The 18,420-nt window shown below is 49.9% G+C and overlaps 1 protein-coding gene across 1 annotated transcript in view; it reads left to right on the forward strand.

Moving 5' to 3' along the window:
• DCHS1 (dachsous cadherin-related 1) overlaps positions 1-18,420 on the forward strand; it is a 132,374-nt gene that overhangs the window by 91,626 nt on the left and 22,328 nt on the right. Inside the window, exons 15-17 of the mRNA XM_037904622.2 lie at positions 6,537-6,650; positions 14,598-14,809; positions 16,165-16,319. Coding sequence (XP_037760550.1) covers positions 6,537-6,650; positions 14,598-14,809; positions 16,165-16,319 — 481 coding nt within the window. The remainder of the gene's footprint in view (positions 1-6,536; positions 6,651-14,597; positions 14,810-16,164; positions 16,320-18,420) is intronic.

The following is an 18,420-nucleotide window of genomic DNA, read 5'->3' on the forward strand; positions in this document are numbered from 1 at the left end:
TCACCTCCGCCACCCTTGGCCTGAGCGCAAAGTCGCCGCCTGCTTCTGAGCCCTCCCAGGCTTCCCGTGCGAACTGCTGATTTGCAGGAAGCCGGAGGGGGGCGGGGCAGAGAAGCAGAGCAGGGTGGCGCGTTCAGGGGAGGAGGTGGAGGCGGAGCAGAGGTGAGCTGGGGCTGGGAGCAGGGCGGGGAGCTGCCAGTGGGTGCTCTGCACCCACCAAATTTTCCCCTTGGGTGCTCCAGCCCCGGAACACCCACGGAGTTGGCACCTAAGGCGCCGCTTTTGGCTGGTTGTTAAATTAAGAAGCCCTTTTTAGAGTCAGTTGTCCCTCATGGGACAGCCGGCTCTAAAAGGGCTTCTAAATTTAACAAAAAGAAAAGGAGGACTTAGAATCATAGAATCATAGAATCATAGAATATCAGGGTTGGAAGGGACCCCAGAAGGTCATCTAGTCCAACCCCCTGCTCGAAGCAGGACCAAGTCCCAGTTAAATCATCCCAGCCAGGGCTTTGTCAAGCCTGACCTTAAAAACCTCTAAGGAAGGAGATTCTACCACCTCCCTAGGTAATGCATTCCAGTGTTTCCCCACCCTCTTAGTGAAAAAGTTTTTCCTAATATCCAATCTAAACCTCCCCCATTGCAACTTGAGACCATTACTCCTCGTTCTGTCATCTGCTACCATTGAGAACAGTCTAGAGCCATCCTCTTTGGAACCCCCTTTCAGGTAGTTGAAAGCAGCTATCAAATCCCCCCTCATTCTTCTCTTCTGCAGACTAAACAATCCCAGCTCCCTCAGCCTCTCCTCATAAGTCATGTGCTCTAGACCCCTAATCATTTTTGTTGCCCTTCGCTGGACTCTCTCCAATTTATCCACATCCTTCTTGTAGTGTGGGGCCCAAAACTGGACACAGTACTCCAGATGAGGCCTCACCAGTGTCGAATAGAGGGGAACGATCACGTCCCTTGATCTGCTCGCTATGCCCCTACTTATACATCCCAAAATGCCATTGGCCTTCTTGGCAACAAGGGCACACTGCTGACTCATATCCAGCTTCTCGTCCACTGTCACCCCTAGGTCCTTTTCCGCAGAACTGCTGCCTAGCCATTCGGTCCCTAGTCTGTAGCGGTGCACTGGATTCTTCCATCCTAAGTGCAGGACCCTGCACTTATCCTTATTGAACCTCATCAGATTTCTTTTGGCCCAATCCTCCAATTTGTCTAGGTCCTTCTGTATCCTATCCCTCCCCTCCAGCGTATCTACCACTCCTCCCAGTTTAGTATCATCCGCACCTTGTGGCACCTTAGAGACTAACCAATTTATTTGAGCATGAGCTTTCGTGAGCCACAGCTCACTTCATCGGATGCATACTGTGGAAATTGCAGAAGACATTATATACACAGACACCATGAAACAATACCTCCTCCCACCCCACTTTCCTGCTGGTAATAGCTTATCTAAAGTGATCACCAAGTTGGGCCATTTCCAGCACAAATCCAGGTTTTCTCACCCTCCGCCCCCCCACAGACAAACTCACTCTCTTGCTGGTAATAGCCCATCCAAAGTGACCACTGTCTTCACAATGTGTATGGTAATCAAGGTGGGCCATTTCCTGCACAAATCCAGGTTCTCTCACCCCCTCACCCCCCTCCAAAAACCACACACACAAACTCACTCTCCTGCTGGTAATAGCCTATCCAAAGTGACCACTCTCCTTACAACCTGCATGAAAATCAAAGTGGGCCATTTCCAGCACAAATCCAGGTTTTCTCACTCCCCCACCCCCATACACACACAAACTCACTCTCCTGCTGGTAATAGCTCATCCGAAGTGACCACTCGCCCTACAATGTGCATGATAATCAAGGTGGGCCATTTCCAGCACAAATCCAGGTTTTCTCACCCCACCCCCCCCACACACAAACTCACTCTCCTGCTGGCAATAGCTCATCCAAACTGACCACTCTCCCCACACTGTGCATGACAATCAAGGTGGGCCACTTCCAGCATAAATCCAGGTTTAACCAGAACGTCTGGGGGGGTGGGGAGGAAAAAACAAGGGAAATAGGCTACCTTGCATAATGACTTAGCCACTCCCAGTCTCTATTTAAGCCTAAATTAATAGTATCCAATTTGCAAATGAATTCCAATTCAGCAGTTTCTCGCTGGACTCTGGATTTGAAGTTTTTTTGTTGTAAGATAGCGACCTTCATGTCACTTCATGATTGAAGTGTTCTCCGACTGGCATATATATATATATATATATATATATATGCCATCATGTGCCAGCAATGCCCCTCTGCCATGTACATTGGTCAAACTGGACAGTCTCTACATAAAAGAATAAATGGACACAAATCAGATGTCAAGAATTATAACATTCATAAACCAGTCGGAGAACACTTCAATCTCTCTGGTCACGCAATCAGAGACATGAAGGTCGCTATCTTACAACAAAAAAACTTCAAATCCAGAGTCCAGCGAGAAACTGCTGAATTGGAATTCATTTGCAAATTGGATACTATTAATTTAGGCTTAAATAGAGACTGGGAGTGGCTAAGTCATTATGCAAGGTAGCCTATTTCCCTTGTTTTTTCCTTCCCCCCCCCCCCCCCAGACGTTCTGGTTAAACTTGGATTTATGCTGGAAGTGGCCCACCTTGATTGTCATGCACAGTGTGGGGAGAGTGGTCAGTTTGGATGAGCTATTGCCAGCAGGAGAGTGAGTTTGTGTGTGGGGGGGGTGGGGTGAGAAAACCTGGATTTGTGCTGGAAATGGCCCACCTTGATTATCATGCACATTGTAGGGCGAGTGGTCACTTCGGATGAGCTATTACCAGCAGGAGAGTGAGTTTGTGTGTGTATGGGGGTGGGGGAGTGAGAAAACCTGGATTTGTGCTGGAAATGGCCCACTTTGATTTTCATGCAGGTTGTAAGGAGAGTGGTCACTTTGGATAGGCTATTACCAGCAGGAGAGTGAGTTTGTGTGTGTGGTTTTTGGAGGGGGGTGAGGGGGTGAGAGAACCTGGATTTGTGCAGGAAATGGCCCACCTAGATTACCATACACATTGTGAAGACAGTGGTCACTTTGGATGGGCTATTACCAGCAAGAGAGTGAGTTTGTCTGTGGGGGGGCGGAGGGTGAGAAAACCTGGATTTGTGCTGGAAATGGCCCAACTTGATGATCACTTTAGATAAGCTATTACCAGCAGGAAAGTGGGGTGGGAGGAGGTATTGTTTCATGGTGTCTGTGTATATAATGTCTTCTGCAATTTCCACAGTATGCATCCGATGAAGTGAGCTGTGGCTCACGAAAGCTCATGCTCAAATAAATTGGTTAGTCTCTAAGGTGCCACAAGTACTCCTTTTCTTTTTGCGAATACAGACTAACACGGCTGTTACTCTGAAACCTAAATTTAACAAGTGGTTCTAGCAAACCAGTACGAACCGGTGCGAACAAGTGGTTCTACCGAACCGGAGCGAACCGGCTCCAGCTCACCACTGACCTTATCCCATTAGTGGAGAGATTCTCCCAGCAGGGTGGTGGCAACCATATATGTCGTACCCTGAGTCTTTTACACCCAAAACCTTTTCCTGTGAGCCTCAGGTGTCAACTGAACTTAAGCGTCTCTCACCTGGAGTCTTAAGAGTCTCTCACCTGGAGTCTGACGAAGGAGGTCAGATGGAGAGACACACACAACTTGAACAAAGGGGTTCACTACAGCTTGGCTGGGCGCTGGGCTGACCAGGATAGTCTGTGCTTTAACCTTCATTTCTCTGGGCTTATCTAAGGGCTTCCTGTGCTGTGTGCCACTGACTAATAAATCCAACTACTGTGACAATGCTGTTTGAGTGTCAATGCAAGTGCTTGGTTAGGTGCATTAATCCCTGCAGAGTGGATAAGTCTCTACCAGGAGTCTGTCTCAGTGAGACTTGCTGAACAGAGCTTACGGTGTGAAGTAGGAGTGCTGCAGCCCCAGAGGTCCAGTCTAAGGAGGTTGCGAGGCTGCATGGCTAACCCTGAAGGAAGAGTGAGACCCCTGGGGAGGGTGGTCTGGCACACTAACAGGCATCAGTACTGAGGAACTGCAGGGTGCTAGGGGCACATGGGGCAAGAGGAAACAGCAGGGTTCTAGAAGTGGGGCACGGGCTTCTGGGATGGGGACATGGGGTAACTGGGAACAAGGAGAACTGGGTGCAGGGTCACAGGGCTCTGGGGTAGCTGGAAAGAGTGAGATGCTGGGGACAGGGCATGGGGCACTGGGGTACTTGGGGAAGGGACACAGGACACCAGGATAACTGGGAACAGTGGGGGACTGGGGACAGGGACATAGGTTATCACACTAGCCTTGGACTTGGGAGACCTGGTTTCAGTTCCCTGCTTGGTTATAGGATTCCCATGTGATCTTAGGCAAGTCCCATGAATCAGGCCACAGCGACATTCTGCAGCACAGTCTCTAGGCCTCCATTCCTATCTGTGCAGGGAGGGTAATAGGATCCTAGGGGCAGATTTGGGTTGTTGGAGCACAGATGTCCCAGGCAGCTCAGTGGAGCTCTAGGGACATAACTGGGGCAACAGTACCGTCAGAGGGGGGGTTGTGACGGGTTACCCCCAATCTGGGGTGCCACTTGATGTACTGGGGTCCCACTGAACCTGCCTGTTACACCAGTCTGGACTCCCTCACCCTGTCCTGCAGTGCCAGGCAGCCGCATAGCTGGATGGAGGGAACAGGGGGAGCGATCCAAAAAAAAGGCATCACCCGCTCCAGGGGCGGACCCTCACTCATTCCAGGTGTCTTCGGCAGCACTGAAGGTCCCGCCGCCAAGGTGCTGCCGAAGACCCGGAGCGCCGCCGGGTGAGTAAAAGTGCTGCAGTGGGTGGCCCCTTTTTTTTGGATCGCTCCCCCTGTTCCCTCAACAGGAGAGAATTTAAAAGGCCCCAAGACATTGACAAGGCGCCGCTTGTGCTCAGTGGCGGAGCGGCCGCTGCCCCGCTCCCCCCCTAGCTACGCCACTGGTGCCAGGCCCTCAAGCCTTCTCTAGCACACACACAGGTAGGGCCACACCCAGCTGCAAAAAGACAGAGACACTGAGATCAGCTCTGCATGGGAAGACTCAGCTCGGGGATTGCCCAGCAGTCAAGTGCACACCCCCTCTGGAGTGTAAACCCAAAATTGTATTGTCTTGCGCTGCTCATGGAAATTCGCTCCCTCCCTCAATGTGGAGGAAGATATGCACAGCTCCCCTCCCTCCCCCAGTTTTGAATTGTACAGATTGGGTTTTAGAAAACAAAACAAGTTTATTAACTAGAAAGGATAGATTTTAAGTGATTATAAGGGATAGCAAACAGATCAAAGTAGATTACTGAGCAAATAAAGCAAACACACAAATTAAGCTTAATACACTGAAGAAACTGGCTACAAGTAGTAATTTCTCACTCTAAATGTTGTTTTAAGCAGGTTGCAGAGGTTCTTGCAAACAAACTTCTTTTGCTTGCAGCTTAGAATTCCAGATATTCCTTTCACAGGCCAGACACCTTCTAGCCTGGGTCCAGTTCTTCCCCAGTTCAGTTTTAGGTGTTTTAGCAATCATCTTGGGTGGGGATTCAGTGAAGAATAGACCCTGATTAACTCACTCCCCAGCCTTAAATAGGATTTACATGTGGCCGGAATCCTTTGTTTCCCAGTTTGATCCCCACCCCCTACTAGTGGAAAAATACCAGCAGTCCAAGATGGTGTCCACTACCAGGTGACATGATCACATGACCCTGCAGTGTCAAAGCAGCATCCCAGGAAGGTGGGAGATTAGCATCTTCAAAGACCTGTTGTTCTCCCTAATGGTTTATAGACTAACCCGCCAGACTGATTGCATTTTGTCTGGTGGGTGTTCCCAAGGTGCAAACACTTTCGCAATTGATTCATAGTCAATATTCCTAACTTCAGATACAGACATGCTATATGCATACAAATAGGATAATCACATTCAGTAAATCATAACCTTTCTAATGATATCTCACATGACCCATCTTGCATGAAACACATCTTAGTTATCCCATATTCATATCATAACAGTATCTCTATGAAGAATATGGGGCGTAGTGTCACAGGGTTAGTAGGGTTAAAGTGGGTTCCAAGGAGGCAGTGCCGAGGGCATCAGTTGGGAGCATGGCGGGGGGGTCATTGGGGCTCCAGGGGTGGCTCAGACATACAGACTGATCACAGTGAGCCAAGGACGTAACCCAGGCTTCCAGCCCCTCACCTTACCCACTATCCTCTGCTCCCCTGCCCCAGAGGCAGGGATAGAACCCAGTCATCCTGGCTCCCAGGCACCCCCACACATACACTGTAACCCACTCAATCTCTCTCCAAATGACAGTGGCAGTCCCCAGGGTTGTCTCGAGGATTTGCCAGCGTCCCCCAGGAGCCATGTGGTTTTGTTCATACACGCACACACCCACGTTCTCTCCCGACCCTCTTCATCCCTTCCCCTCTTTCTGGGATGTCACTGTGACACTTATGCTGTCTTCACTCTCCTCCAAGGCACCGTGGTGGTGAGCATCCAGGCCATGCACGCAGGGGGCTCCTCGGGACACATCACCTACAGCATCGTGAGTGGCAATGAAAAGAATGCTTTCCGCATCCAGCCCAGCTCAGGTACGGGGAGAAGGAGGGAACACAGGAGTGGTACTGCACCCTTATGGCGAAGCGTAAATGGAGTGATCTGCAGGGCTCCCCAAGGCCCTGTCTTTGTGTAGGCCTGCCTGCTTGCCTGCACATCTGCTTGGCCCACTCCAGCTGGAAGCCCCTAGGCCAGGAGACGAGGCCTTCTGTGCAGCAGCTGACTTCATCCCACACAGCATTCATGCTAATTCTTTATCAGACACAATCCCAACGTAGCCCATATGAAATAGATTCAAACAGGCTAGCGGAGAGATCTTAAAAGTAATGGTAAGCAGGGACTCCTCATCCAGAGAGATGTTTGTAGTGGGGTTCTGCAAGTATCTGTTCACAGCCCAGTGCTATTCAATATCTTCATCATTCCTCCATTTCTGGAAGAAAATACAAAGTAACTGCTGAGAGAATAGGCAGGCAACACAAAAATTGGTGGAGTGGTAAATAATGGTGGGGACAGGTCAGTGCTACAGAGCGACTTGGATCACTAGTAAGGTGAGCTTATTTGCACAACATGTTATTTAATGCAGCCAATACTCGGTCATCCTTCTAGGCATAAAGGATGCAAAGCAGTGATGATGAGCATATCTATGTGAATCGTGGCAAGCTGGAGTGTACACCTATCCTGCACTAGCCTACTGCGCACTAAGTGTCCATGTGGACTGTGCTGCTGCGCACTAAACGTTCTCTTGTGCTCTTTGATTTACCCTGCTGTGAAACGGGAGTAGAACAAAGTGCATTAGGGAATGGGTAGTGTGGAGCAGGCTAGTGCGGGGTAGATTCAGAAAAGGAGTACTTGTGGCACCTTAGGTTTCAGAGTAACAGCCGTGTTAGTCTGTATTCGCAAAAAGAAAAGGAGTACTTGTGGCACCTTAGAGACTAACCAATTTATTTGAGCATGAGCTTTCGTGAGCTACAGCTCACTTCATCGGATGCATACTGTGGAAATTGCAGAATATCATTATTATATACACAGACACCATGAAACAATACCTCTTCCCACCCCACTCTCCTGCTGGTAATAGCTTATCTAAAGTGATCATCAAGATGGGCCATTTCCAGCACAAATCCAGGTTTTCTCACCCTCCGCCCCCCCACAGACAAACTCACTCTCTTGCTGGTAATAGCCCATCCAAAGTGACCACTCTTTTCACAATGTGTATGATAATCAAGGTGGGCCATTTCCTGCACAAATCCAGGTTCTCTCACCCCCTCACCCCCCTCCAAAAACCACACACACAAACTCACTCTCCTGCTGGTAATAGCCTGTCCAAAGTGACCACTCTCCTTACAACATGGATGAAAATCAAGGTGGGCCATTTCCAGCACAAATCCAGGTTTTCTCACCCCCCGCCCCCCAACACACACACAAACTCACTCTCCTGCTGGCAATAGCTCATCCAAACTGACCACTCTCCCCACAATGTGCATAACAATCAAGGTGGGCCACTTCCAGCATAAATCCAAGTTTAACCAGAAGGCCGGGGGGGGGGGGGGGGGGGGGGGGGGGGGGTAGGAAAAAACAAGGGGAAATAGGCTACCTTGCATAATGACTTAGCCACTCCCAGTCTCTATTTAAGCCTAAATTAATAGTATCCAATTTGCAAATGAATTCCAATTCAGCAGTTTCTCGCTGGACTCTGGATTTGAAGTTTTTTTGTTGTAAGATAGCGACCTTCATGTCTCTGATTGCGTGACCAGAGAGATTGAAGTGTTCTCCGACTGGCTTATGAATGTTATAATTCTTGACATCTGATTTGTGTCCATTTATTCTTTTACGTAGAGACTGTCCAGTTTGACCAATGTGGCACCTTAGAGACTAACAAATTTATTTGAGCATAAGCTTTTGTGAGCTACAGCTCACTTCATTGGATGCATGCAGTGGAAAATACTGTAGGGAGATTTTATATACACAGAGAACATGAAACAATGGGTGTTACCATACACACTGTAATGAGAGTGATCAGGTAAGGTGAGCTATTACCAGCAGGAGAGAAAAAAAACCTTTTGTAATGATAATCAAGGTGGGCCATTTCCAGCAGTTGACAAGAACATGTGAGGAACAGTAGCGGGGGAAAATAAACATGGGGAAATAGTTTTACTTTGTGTAATGACCCATCCGCTCCCAGTCTTTATTCAAGCCGAATTTAATAGTGTCCAGTTTGCAAATTAATTCCAATTCAGCAGTCTCTCGTTAGAGTCTGTTTTTGAAGTTTTTTTGTTGTAATATTGCAACTTTTAGGTCTGTAACTGAGTGACCAGAGAGATTGAAGTGTTCTCCGACTGGTTTTTGAATGTTATAATTCTTGACATCTGATTTGTGTCCATTTATTCTTTTATGTAGAGACTGTCCGGTTTCGACAATGTATAGGGCAGAGGGGCATTGCTGGCACATGATGGCATATATCACATTGGTAGATGTGGAGGTGAATGAGCCTTTGATAGTGTGGCTAATGTGATTAGGCCCTATGATGGTGTCCCCTGAATAGATATGTGGATACAGTTTGCAACGGGCTTTGTTGTGTTTTTGTTGTGTGGTGTGTAGTTGCTGGTGAGTATTTGCTTCAGGCTGGGGGCTTGTCTGTAAGCAAGGACTGGCTTGTCTCCCAAGATCTGTGAGAGTGATGGGTCATCCTTCAGGATAGGTTGTAGATCCTTGATGAAGTGTTGGAAAGGTTCTAGTTGGGGGCTGAAGGTGATGGCTCGTGGCGTTCTGTTATTTTCTTTGTTGGGCCTGTCCTGTAGTAGGTGACTTCTGGGTACTTTTCTGGCTCTGTCAATCTGTTTCCTCACTTCACCAGGTGGGTGTTGTAGTTGTAAGAATGCTTGATAGAGATCTAGTAGGTGTTTGTCTTTGTCTGAGGGGTTGGAGCAAATGCGGTTGTATCGTAGAGCTTGGCTGTAGACAATGGATCGTGTGGTGTGGTCTGGATGAAAGCTGGAGGCATTTAAGTAAGTATAGCGGTCAGTAAGTTTCTGGTACAGGGTGGTGTGTATGTGACGATCACTTATTAGCACTGTAGTGTCCAGGAAGTGGATCACTTGTGTGGACTGGTCCAGGCTGAGGTTGATGGTGGGATGGAAATTGTTGAAATCATGGTGGAGTTCCTCAAGGGCTTCTTTTCTATGGGTCCAGATGATGAAGATGTCATCAATGTAGCGCAAGTAGAGTAGGGGCATTAGGGGACGAGAGCTGAGGAAGCGTTGTTCTAAGTCAGCCATAAAAATGTTGGCATACTGTGGGGCCATACAGGTACGCATAGCAGTGCCACTGATTTGAAGGTGTACATTGTCCCCAAATGTGAAATAGTTATGGGTGAGGACAAAATCACAAAGTTCAGCCACCAGGTTAGCCGTGACATTATCGGGGATACTGTTCCTGATTTAGTGTTTATTTAGACAAGCCCAGTCAAAAGTCCTGATGGAATCCAGCCGAACATGAGCTCCCAGACTGGTGCTCTAGCTGAGAGGGCAGACCCCTGGGGGTCTGGATAAGCAGAGTAGTATCCAGAAGTAGCAAGGAGGTGATATTACCCCTGTATGGGATCAGTGAGACCATCACTGGACACTGAAGAACTGCACTACCTCCAGGACTGCACCCCAATCCAAACTGGGATTGTTTAGTCTGCGGAAGAGAAGAATGAGGGGGGATTTGATAGCTGCTTTCAACTACCTGAAAGGGGGTTCCAAAGAGGATGGATCTAAACTGTTCTCAGTGATAGCTGATGACAGAACAAGGAGTAATGGTCTCAAGTTGCAGTGGGGGAGGTTTAGGTTGGATATTAGGAAAAACTTTTTCACTAGGAGGGTGGTGAAGCACTGGAATGGGTTACCTAGGGAGGTGGTGAAATCTCCTTCCTTAGATATTTTTAAGGTCAGGCTTGATAAAGCCCTGGCTGGGATGACTTAGTTGGGGATCAGTCCTGCTTTGAGCAGGGGGTTGGACTAGATGACCTCCTGAGGTCCCTTCCAACCCTGATATTCTGTGATTCTATGATTCTGTGATTCTATGAGGCCTCACCAATGTCGAAGAGAGGGGAACGATCACGTCCCTTGATCTGCTGGCAATGCCCCTACTTATACATCCCAAAATGCCATTGGCCTTCTTGGCAACAAGGGCACACTGTTGACTCATATCCAGCTTCTCGTCCACTGTAACCCCTAGGTCCTTTTCTGCAGAACTGCTGCCTAGCCATTTGGTCCCTAGTCTGTTGCGGTGCATGGGATTCTTCCGTCCTAAGTGCAGGACTCTGCACTTGTCCTTCTTGAACCTCATCAGATTTCTTTTGGCCCAGCTCCCTCTGTATCCTATCTCTACCCTCCAGCGTATCTACCTCTCCTCCCAGTTTAGTGTCCTCTGCAAACTTGCTCAGGGTGCAATCCACACCATCCTCCAGATCATTAATGAAGATATTGAACAAAACCAGCCCCAGGACCGACCCTTGGGGCACTCCACTTGATACCGGCTGCCAACTAGACATGGAGCCATTGATCACTACCCGTTGAGCCCGACAATCTAGCCAGCTTTCTATCCACCTTATCGTCCATTCATCCAGCCCATACTTCTTTAACTTACTGGCAAGAATACTGTGGGACACCATGTCAAAAGCTTTGCTAAAGTCAAGGAACAACACATCCACTGCTTTCCCCTCATCCACAGAGCCAGTTATCTCATCATAGAAGACAATTAGATTAGTCAGGCATGACTTGCCCTTGGTGAATCCATGCTGACTGTTCCTGATCACTTTCCTCTCCTCTCAGTGCTTCAGAATTGATTCCTTGAGGACCTGCTCCATGATTTTTCCGGGGATTGAGGTGAGGCTGACTGGCCTGTAGTTCCCAGGATCCTCCTTCTTCCCTTTTTTAAAGATAGGCACTACATTAGCTTTTTCCCAGTCGTCCGGGACCTCCCCCATTTGCCACTAGTTTTCAAAGATAATGGCCAATGGCTCTGCAATCACATCCGCCAACTCCTTTAGCACTCTCGGATGCAGCGCATCCGGCCCAATGGACTTGTGCTCATCCAGCTTTTCTAAATAGTCCCAAACCACTTCTTTCTTCACAGAGGGCTGGTCACCTCCTCCCCATGCTGTGCTGCCCAGTGCAGCAGTCTGGGAGCTGACCTTGTTTGTGAAGACAGAGGCAAAAAAAGCATTGAGTACATTAGCTTTTTCCACATCCTCTGTCACTAGGTTGCCTCCCTCATTCAGTAGGGGGCCCACACTTTCCTTGACTTTCTTCTTGTTGGTAACATACCTGAAGAAACTCTTCTTGTTACTCTTAACATCTCTTGCTAGCTGCAACTCCAGGTGTGATTTGGCCTTCCTGATATCACTCTTGCATGCCCGAGTAATATTTTTATACTCTTCTCTGGTCATTTGTCCAATCTTCCACTTCTTGTAAGCTTCTTTTCTGTGTTTAAGAACAGCAAGGATTTCACTGTTAAGCCAAGCTGGTCGCCTGCCATATTTACTATTCTTTCTACACATCGGGATGGTTTGTCCCTGTAACCTCAATAAGGATTCTTTAAAATACAGCCAGCTCTCCTGGACTCCTTTCCCCCTCGTGTTATTCTCCCAGGGGATCCTGCCCATCAGTTCCCTGAGGGAGTCAAAGTCTGCTTTTCTGAAGTCCAGGGTCCGTATTCTGCTGCTCTCCTTTCTTCCCTGTGTCAGGACCCTGAACTTGACGATCTCATGGTCACTGCCTCCCAGGTTCCCATCCACTTTTGCTTCCCCTACTAATTCTTTCCCGGTTTGTGAGCAGCAGGTCAAGAAGAGCTCTGCTCCTAGTTGGTTCCTCCAGCACTTGCACCAGGAAATTGTCCCCTACACTTTCCAAAAACTTCCTGGATTTTCTGTGCACCGCTGTATTGCTCTCCCAGCAGATATCAGGGTGATTGAAGTCTCCCATGAGAACCAGGGCTTGCGATCTAGTAACTTCCGTGAGTTGCCGGAAGAAAGCCTTGTCCACCTCATCTTCCTGGTCCGGTGGTCTATAGCAGACTCCCACCACGACATCACCCTTGTTGCTCAGGCTTCTAAACTTAATCCAGAGACTCTCCGGTTTTTCTGCAGTTTCCTACCAGAGCTCTGAGCAGTCATACTGCTCTCTTACATACAATGCAACTCCCCCACCTTTTCTGCCCTGCCTGTCCTTCCTGAATGGTTTATATCCATTCATGACAGTACTCTAGTCATGTGAGTTATCCCAACAAGTCTCTGTTATTCCAATCACATCATAATTCCTTCACTGTGCCAGGATTTTCAGTTCTCCCTGCTTGTTTCCCAGGCTTCGTGCATTTGTGTATAGGCACTTGAGATAACTTGCTGTTTGTCCTGCTTTCTTAGTATGAGGCAGGAGCCCTCCCCTTTCGCGTTCTCCTGCTCATGCTTCCTCCCAGTATCCCATGTCCCCACTTACCTCAGGGTTTTGGTCTCCTTCCCCGGGTGAGCTTAGTTTAAAGCCCTCCCCACTAGGTTAGCCAGCCTGCTTGCGAAGATGCTCTTCGCTCTCTTTGTTAGGTGGAGCCCGTCTCTGCCTAGCACTCTTCCTTCTTGGAACTCCATCCCATGGTCAAAGAGTCCAAAGCCTTCTCTCCGACACCACCTGTGTAGCCATTCATTGACTTCCACGATTCGACAGTCTCTACCCAGGCCTTTTCCTTCTACGGGGAGGAGTTAGATGAGCTTGTAGTTGTCCTTTGGCTAACTTCTCTCTATGAGCTTGCTAAGGAATGGGAGATTTGACACCAAGTGATAGTTGGTTATAACTGACATATCCAGGTAATGTCAGTGTTGGTCACACTGTTGCGTGTTCAGAGGAGGAAGGAAAAAGTTCTCTGAACGAGTCATTGGCCATTACAATCATCAGTGGCATCAGTTGCTCATTACTCTCTTTCACCAGCCACAAATGGCAGGGGTCTGGTGCACAAGTCTTGAGTCAAGACTCCTTTGGAGTGTCCAGAACTTCTTGAGGAGTAAATATACTGGACTCCAGGATTTCAGGCAGGCTGCTGCATGGTGAGTGCAGGCAGGGTGGATTCAGGCTGTCTGAGAAGCCTTCTTGACTATGCATGATCTTTCAGCGCAGTAGAATATAGTCCTTTGCAGCACTTGGTGCTGGGTTCAGATGCAGGTTGTAGCCACCCAGAATTGCTGAAGCAGTTTGCCACCCTGGATAGCTCCTCGGGGTGGGATTTGTCAGCTTTAATGGAGCTCATAGGAAGGGTCTCTTGCCATAGGCTTGGAGACATTTGTTCTGTTTCATCCTGTCTGCATCAGTCTTTGTTTTCTGCTTTGGCTCTTAAATTTCTGTCCCACTCTCTTCATCTGGCTCAGGGTGTCAGCAAACCAAGGAAAGCTGTGTGGGGAGGAAGAGGCTCTTTGGGGTCAATATGTTGCTGGTTGAGGCTCGTGTGGAATGGTAACAATTCACCAGGTCCTCATCCTGTGGGTGGAGTGCTGCTGTCCTTTAGTTGTCTTTGAAATTTAGTAGAGTCCCTGAGTCTTTGCAGCTGAATCAGGATCATAGGTCTGTTTTGTTTCCTGGCAAAGCAGTGACCACCACCTTAATGAGGTGACAGTCTGTGCAGGACGTTGGTTGGGTTGTGATGTCTTTGATCTTGACATCTAGGCTGAAGATGGCTGCAATTCCTAGGCTTCACCCAAACTCCCTGTGCGACTGTATAGGGGGTTAGCAGCTCTGCCCTGCAGCACAGGAGTGTGAGGAGAAATGAAGTAACAATTGTGAAGTGACCAGCACTGCAGTTCTAGGGTCACAGATGTGCCACAAATAGCTGGATAGATATGTGGGTGAGTGGAGATGTATATGTAAGGGGGTGTGTGCCCATGCATGGGCCTGCGCACCATCTTAGTCAGCTTGGTGACCCTGGGACTCCATGCACTGGCTTACCCCGTCCTCTCCCAGGTGCCATCTCAGTGCAGGACTCCAGCAGCCTGGACTTCGAGTCAAGCCCTCGGCTGCGCCTCGTGGTTCAAGCAGAGACTGCCGCCTCCTTTGGCTTCATGGCAGTGAACCTCAACCTGCAGGATGTGAACGACAACTTGCCACGCTTCCAGCTGCAGAACTACGTGGCCTTTATCTGGGAGTCACAGAGCTACGACTCCCCCGTCATACAGGTACCACCGGGGGCGGGGGAGCCCTAGGATGGGGCGATGGGAGCCTCACACGTGATGAGTGCAGGGGGCCTGTGGACGGGAAGGGGAGGGCACTGGGCTGGATAGGCCCATTGGTCTAATGGTGGGGGGGAATCGGGGCTGGATGGGCCCATTGGTCTGATCCGGGTGGGGGTGTGGAATCAGGATTGGATGGGCCCACTGGTCTGATTGAGGGGAGGGTCAGGGTTGGATGGGCCCACTGGTCTGATTGGCAGGAGGGTCAGGACTGGATGAGCCCATTGGTCTGACCAGGGGAGCGGAACAGAGCCGGATGGGCCCAGTGGGCTGATTGGTGGGGGGGGGGAGGGAATTGGGGCTGGATGGGCCCATTGGTGTGATCAGGGGCAGGAATTGGGGCTGGATGGGTTCATTGCTCTGCTTGGAGGGGTATCAGAGATGGATGGGCCCATTGGTCTAATTGGGGGCGGAATTGGGGCTGGATGAGCCCATTGGTCTGGCCTGGGGGGTGTAAATTGGGCTGGATGGACCCATTGGTTAGATCGGTGGGAGGGAATTAGGGCTGGATGGGCCCATTGGGCTGATCGAGGAGGGGAAAATCAGGGCTGGATGGGCCCATTGGTCTGACTGGGGGGTATTGAATCTGGATGGGCCCATTGGTCTGATGAAGGGGGCATAGGTCAGGGTTGGATGGGCTCATTGGTCTGACCAGAGGGATGTAAACAAGGGTTAGATGGTCTCATTGATCTGAGGTGGGGAGAGTAAATTGGGGCCAGATTGGCCCATTGCTCTGATCTGGGGGGTGTAAATTGGGGCTGGAACAGTCCATGGGTCTGAGCCGCAAGCGTGAGATCGGGGCTGGAATGGCCCGTGGGTCTGAGCCGGAAGCGTGAGGTCCGAGCAGGAACGGCCTGTGGGTCTGAGCCAGAAGCCTGAAATTGGGCCGGAACGGCCCATGAGTCTGAGCCAGAAGCATGAGATCGGGGCCAGAGTGGCCTGTGGGTCTGAGCAGGAAGCATGATATCGGGGCCGGAGTGGGTGGCCTGTGGGTGGCCCTAGAGTCTGAGCCGGAAGCATCAGATCGGGGCCGGAATGGCCCGAGGATCTGAGCCGGAAGTGTGAGATCGGGGCTGAAACAGCCTGTGGGTCAGAGCTCAAAGCATGAGAGCGGAGTCAGAATGGCCTGTGCGTCTGAGCTGGAAGCATGAGATTGGGGCCGGAGTGGCCTGTGGCTTTGAGCCGGAAGCGTGAGACCAGGGCTGGAACAGCCCGTGAGTCTGAGCCAGAAGCATAAGGTCGGGGCTGGGGTGGCTCGTGGGTCTGAGCCAGCACACTGAATCCCATGTGTTGTTTTGCAGGTTCTGGCTGACGACCCAGATCAGGGTGCAAATGGTCAGGTGACCTACGCCATCAACCAGTCGCTGCCCATGAACGGGCTGTACCACATTGATGCCCAGATGGGGACCATCACCACTGCAGCCATTCTGGACAGGGAGATCTGGCCACAGACTCGGTGAGTGAAAGCCAGCCAAATGGAATAAGGCACTGTGTATCCCAGGGAGGCGATTAGGGAGAAGTGGGAAATTCTCCATCTCTTAGTGATTTCAGATCCACATTGGCTGCATTAGCAAAATTTAGCTGACTCAAGTCACTGGTCTCCATACACAGAGACCTGGGTGGGCATCGCTAGCGTGTGTTATGCAGCCGTTCAGACAAGTTCTGACAGACCCTTCTGGCCATAAACTCTGTGACTCTCACTTGTATTTGGGGCTGGCAGAAAGAACGAATGTCCAGGCACCACACATCTCCTAGCCTGAACACTCTGGGCATCCCCCAACCCTCTTGCCAAGCTACACACTCTGAGCACCGTTCCCACTGGGCACCATGCTGCCCCATCCCAAGCTCTCTGGGCACCACGTGCCCAATCCCCATATATATCTACCTCTCCCACACCCGCTGGGCAGTATGTAACCACCCCTTCCACAGACCACGAATTGGTCATCATGCCTGCCCTACAGCCCACAAACTCTGGGCACCGTGGCCCCCTCACAGCTCATATACTCTGGGCACCACACACAGAGCCTCCACGCAACCCACGTCCTATGGGCACAATGCAAAGACCCCCCCACAGCCCACACAAACCAGACACAATGCAATGACCCCACACAACCCATGTCCTCTGGGCCCCATGCAACGCCCTCCTACAGACCACACAAACTGGGCACCATGCAATTCCCCACAGCCCTCGCCCTCTGGGCACCATGCTACGACCCCCCACAGCCCACAACCTCTGGGCACAATGCAACGATCCCCCACAGCCCATGTCCTCTGGGCCCTATGCAACGCCCCCCTACAGCCCACACAAACTGGGCACCATACACCTCCCCACAGCCCATGCCCTCTGGGCACCACACACCTCCCCACAGCCCACGCCCTCTGGGCACCATGCCCCCATTTCCCCCTGTAACGATGCTGGTTCTGGTGGGACCCAACTAAGAGTGCCAATTCAGGACAAACTGCTTAAAGCAGGGCAGTTACAGCCCAAGGCTGGGGTTTCTGTGCACATCAAAGCAAACCCAACCAGCCAGACAGATAGGACTTTGGTTTTACCTCACTGGCTAACCACAAGTCACACAAGCCATTCCCTTAGACACTCCACTTTCCCAGTATCCCCACCAGTGCCACTCGTTATGAGGATGAATGGTTATGAAAACCAATACCCCAGTAAAAGAAAAAAGGTTCTCTTGATCCCAAAGGACCAAGCACCAGACCCAGGCCAATATACAAATCAGATCTTACCCACAAATCACGCTGTTGCCAATCCTTTCGAATCTAAAATCTAAACGTTTATTCATAAAAGGAAAAAGATAGAGATGAGAGCTAGAATTGGTTAAATGGAATCAATTACATACAGTTATGGCAAAGTTCTTGGTTCAGGCTTGTAGCAATGATAGAATAAACTGCAGGTTCAGATCAAGTCTCTGGAGTATATTCACAGCTGGGATGGATCTTTCAGTCCTTGGTTCACAGATTCAGTGTAGCAAAGTTTCTCCAGAGGTCAGAAGCAGGACTGAAGACCAGATGGAGGAGCTGCAGCAGCTTTTTATATTTTCTTGCCATGTGGTCTCTGCTTTCTTTGTCCCAAGGACAAGCTGCCCATCCCATGGCCTGGAAACACCTCAGAGTTCTGTCCATAGGCAGGTCCCTGCATGCCTTGCTGAGTCACAAGGTGTGTCTGCCTTCTTTCAATGGGTCAGTTGTGTCGCTGATGGTCCTTAATGGGCCACCCAGCAGGCTGGGCAGAGTTGACACCAACTTGTCTGGGGTGTCACCCAGAAGCATAGCCTAAATTTGAAATACAGACAGAATAGGCCAATATTCATAACTTTTAACTACAAAAATGATACACACATATAGACAGCATAATCCTAATCAGAAAACCATCACCTTGTCTTAGACACCTCATTTGACCCCCTTTATGCAAGATTTGGTGCCACTGCAGGGCCTTGGTTGCCACAATGGTCTATACAGTCCCAGATTATGTCAATAACATCACACCCCCACAGCCCACACACTCAGGGCACGATGCACCCCTCTAGCCTATTCACTCTGGA

The sequence above is a fragment of the Chelonia mydas genome, chromosome 1 (genome assembly GCF_015237465.2).
Source record: "Chelonia mydas isolate rCheMyd1 chromosome 1, rCheMyd1.pri.v2, whole genome shotgun sequence".
In the NCBI taxonomy this organism is placed as follows: Eukaryota; Metazoa; Chordata; order Testudines; family Cheloniidae; genus Chelonia; species Chelonia mydas.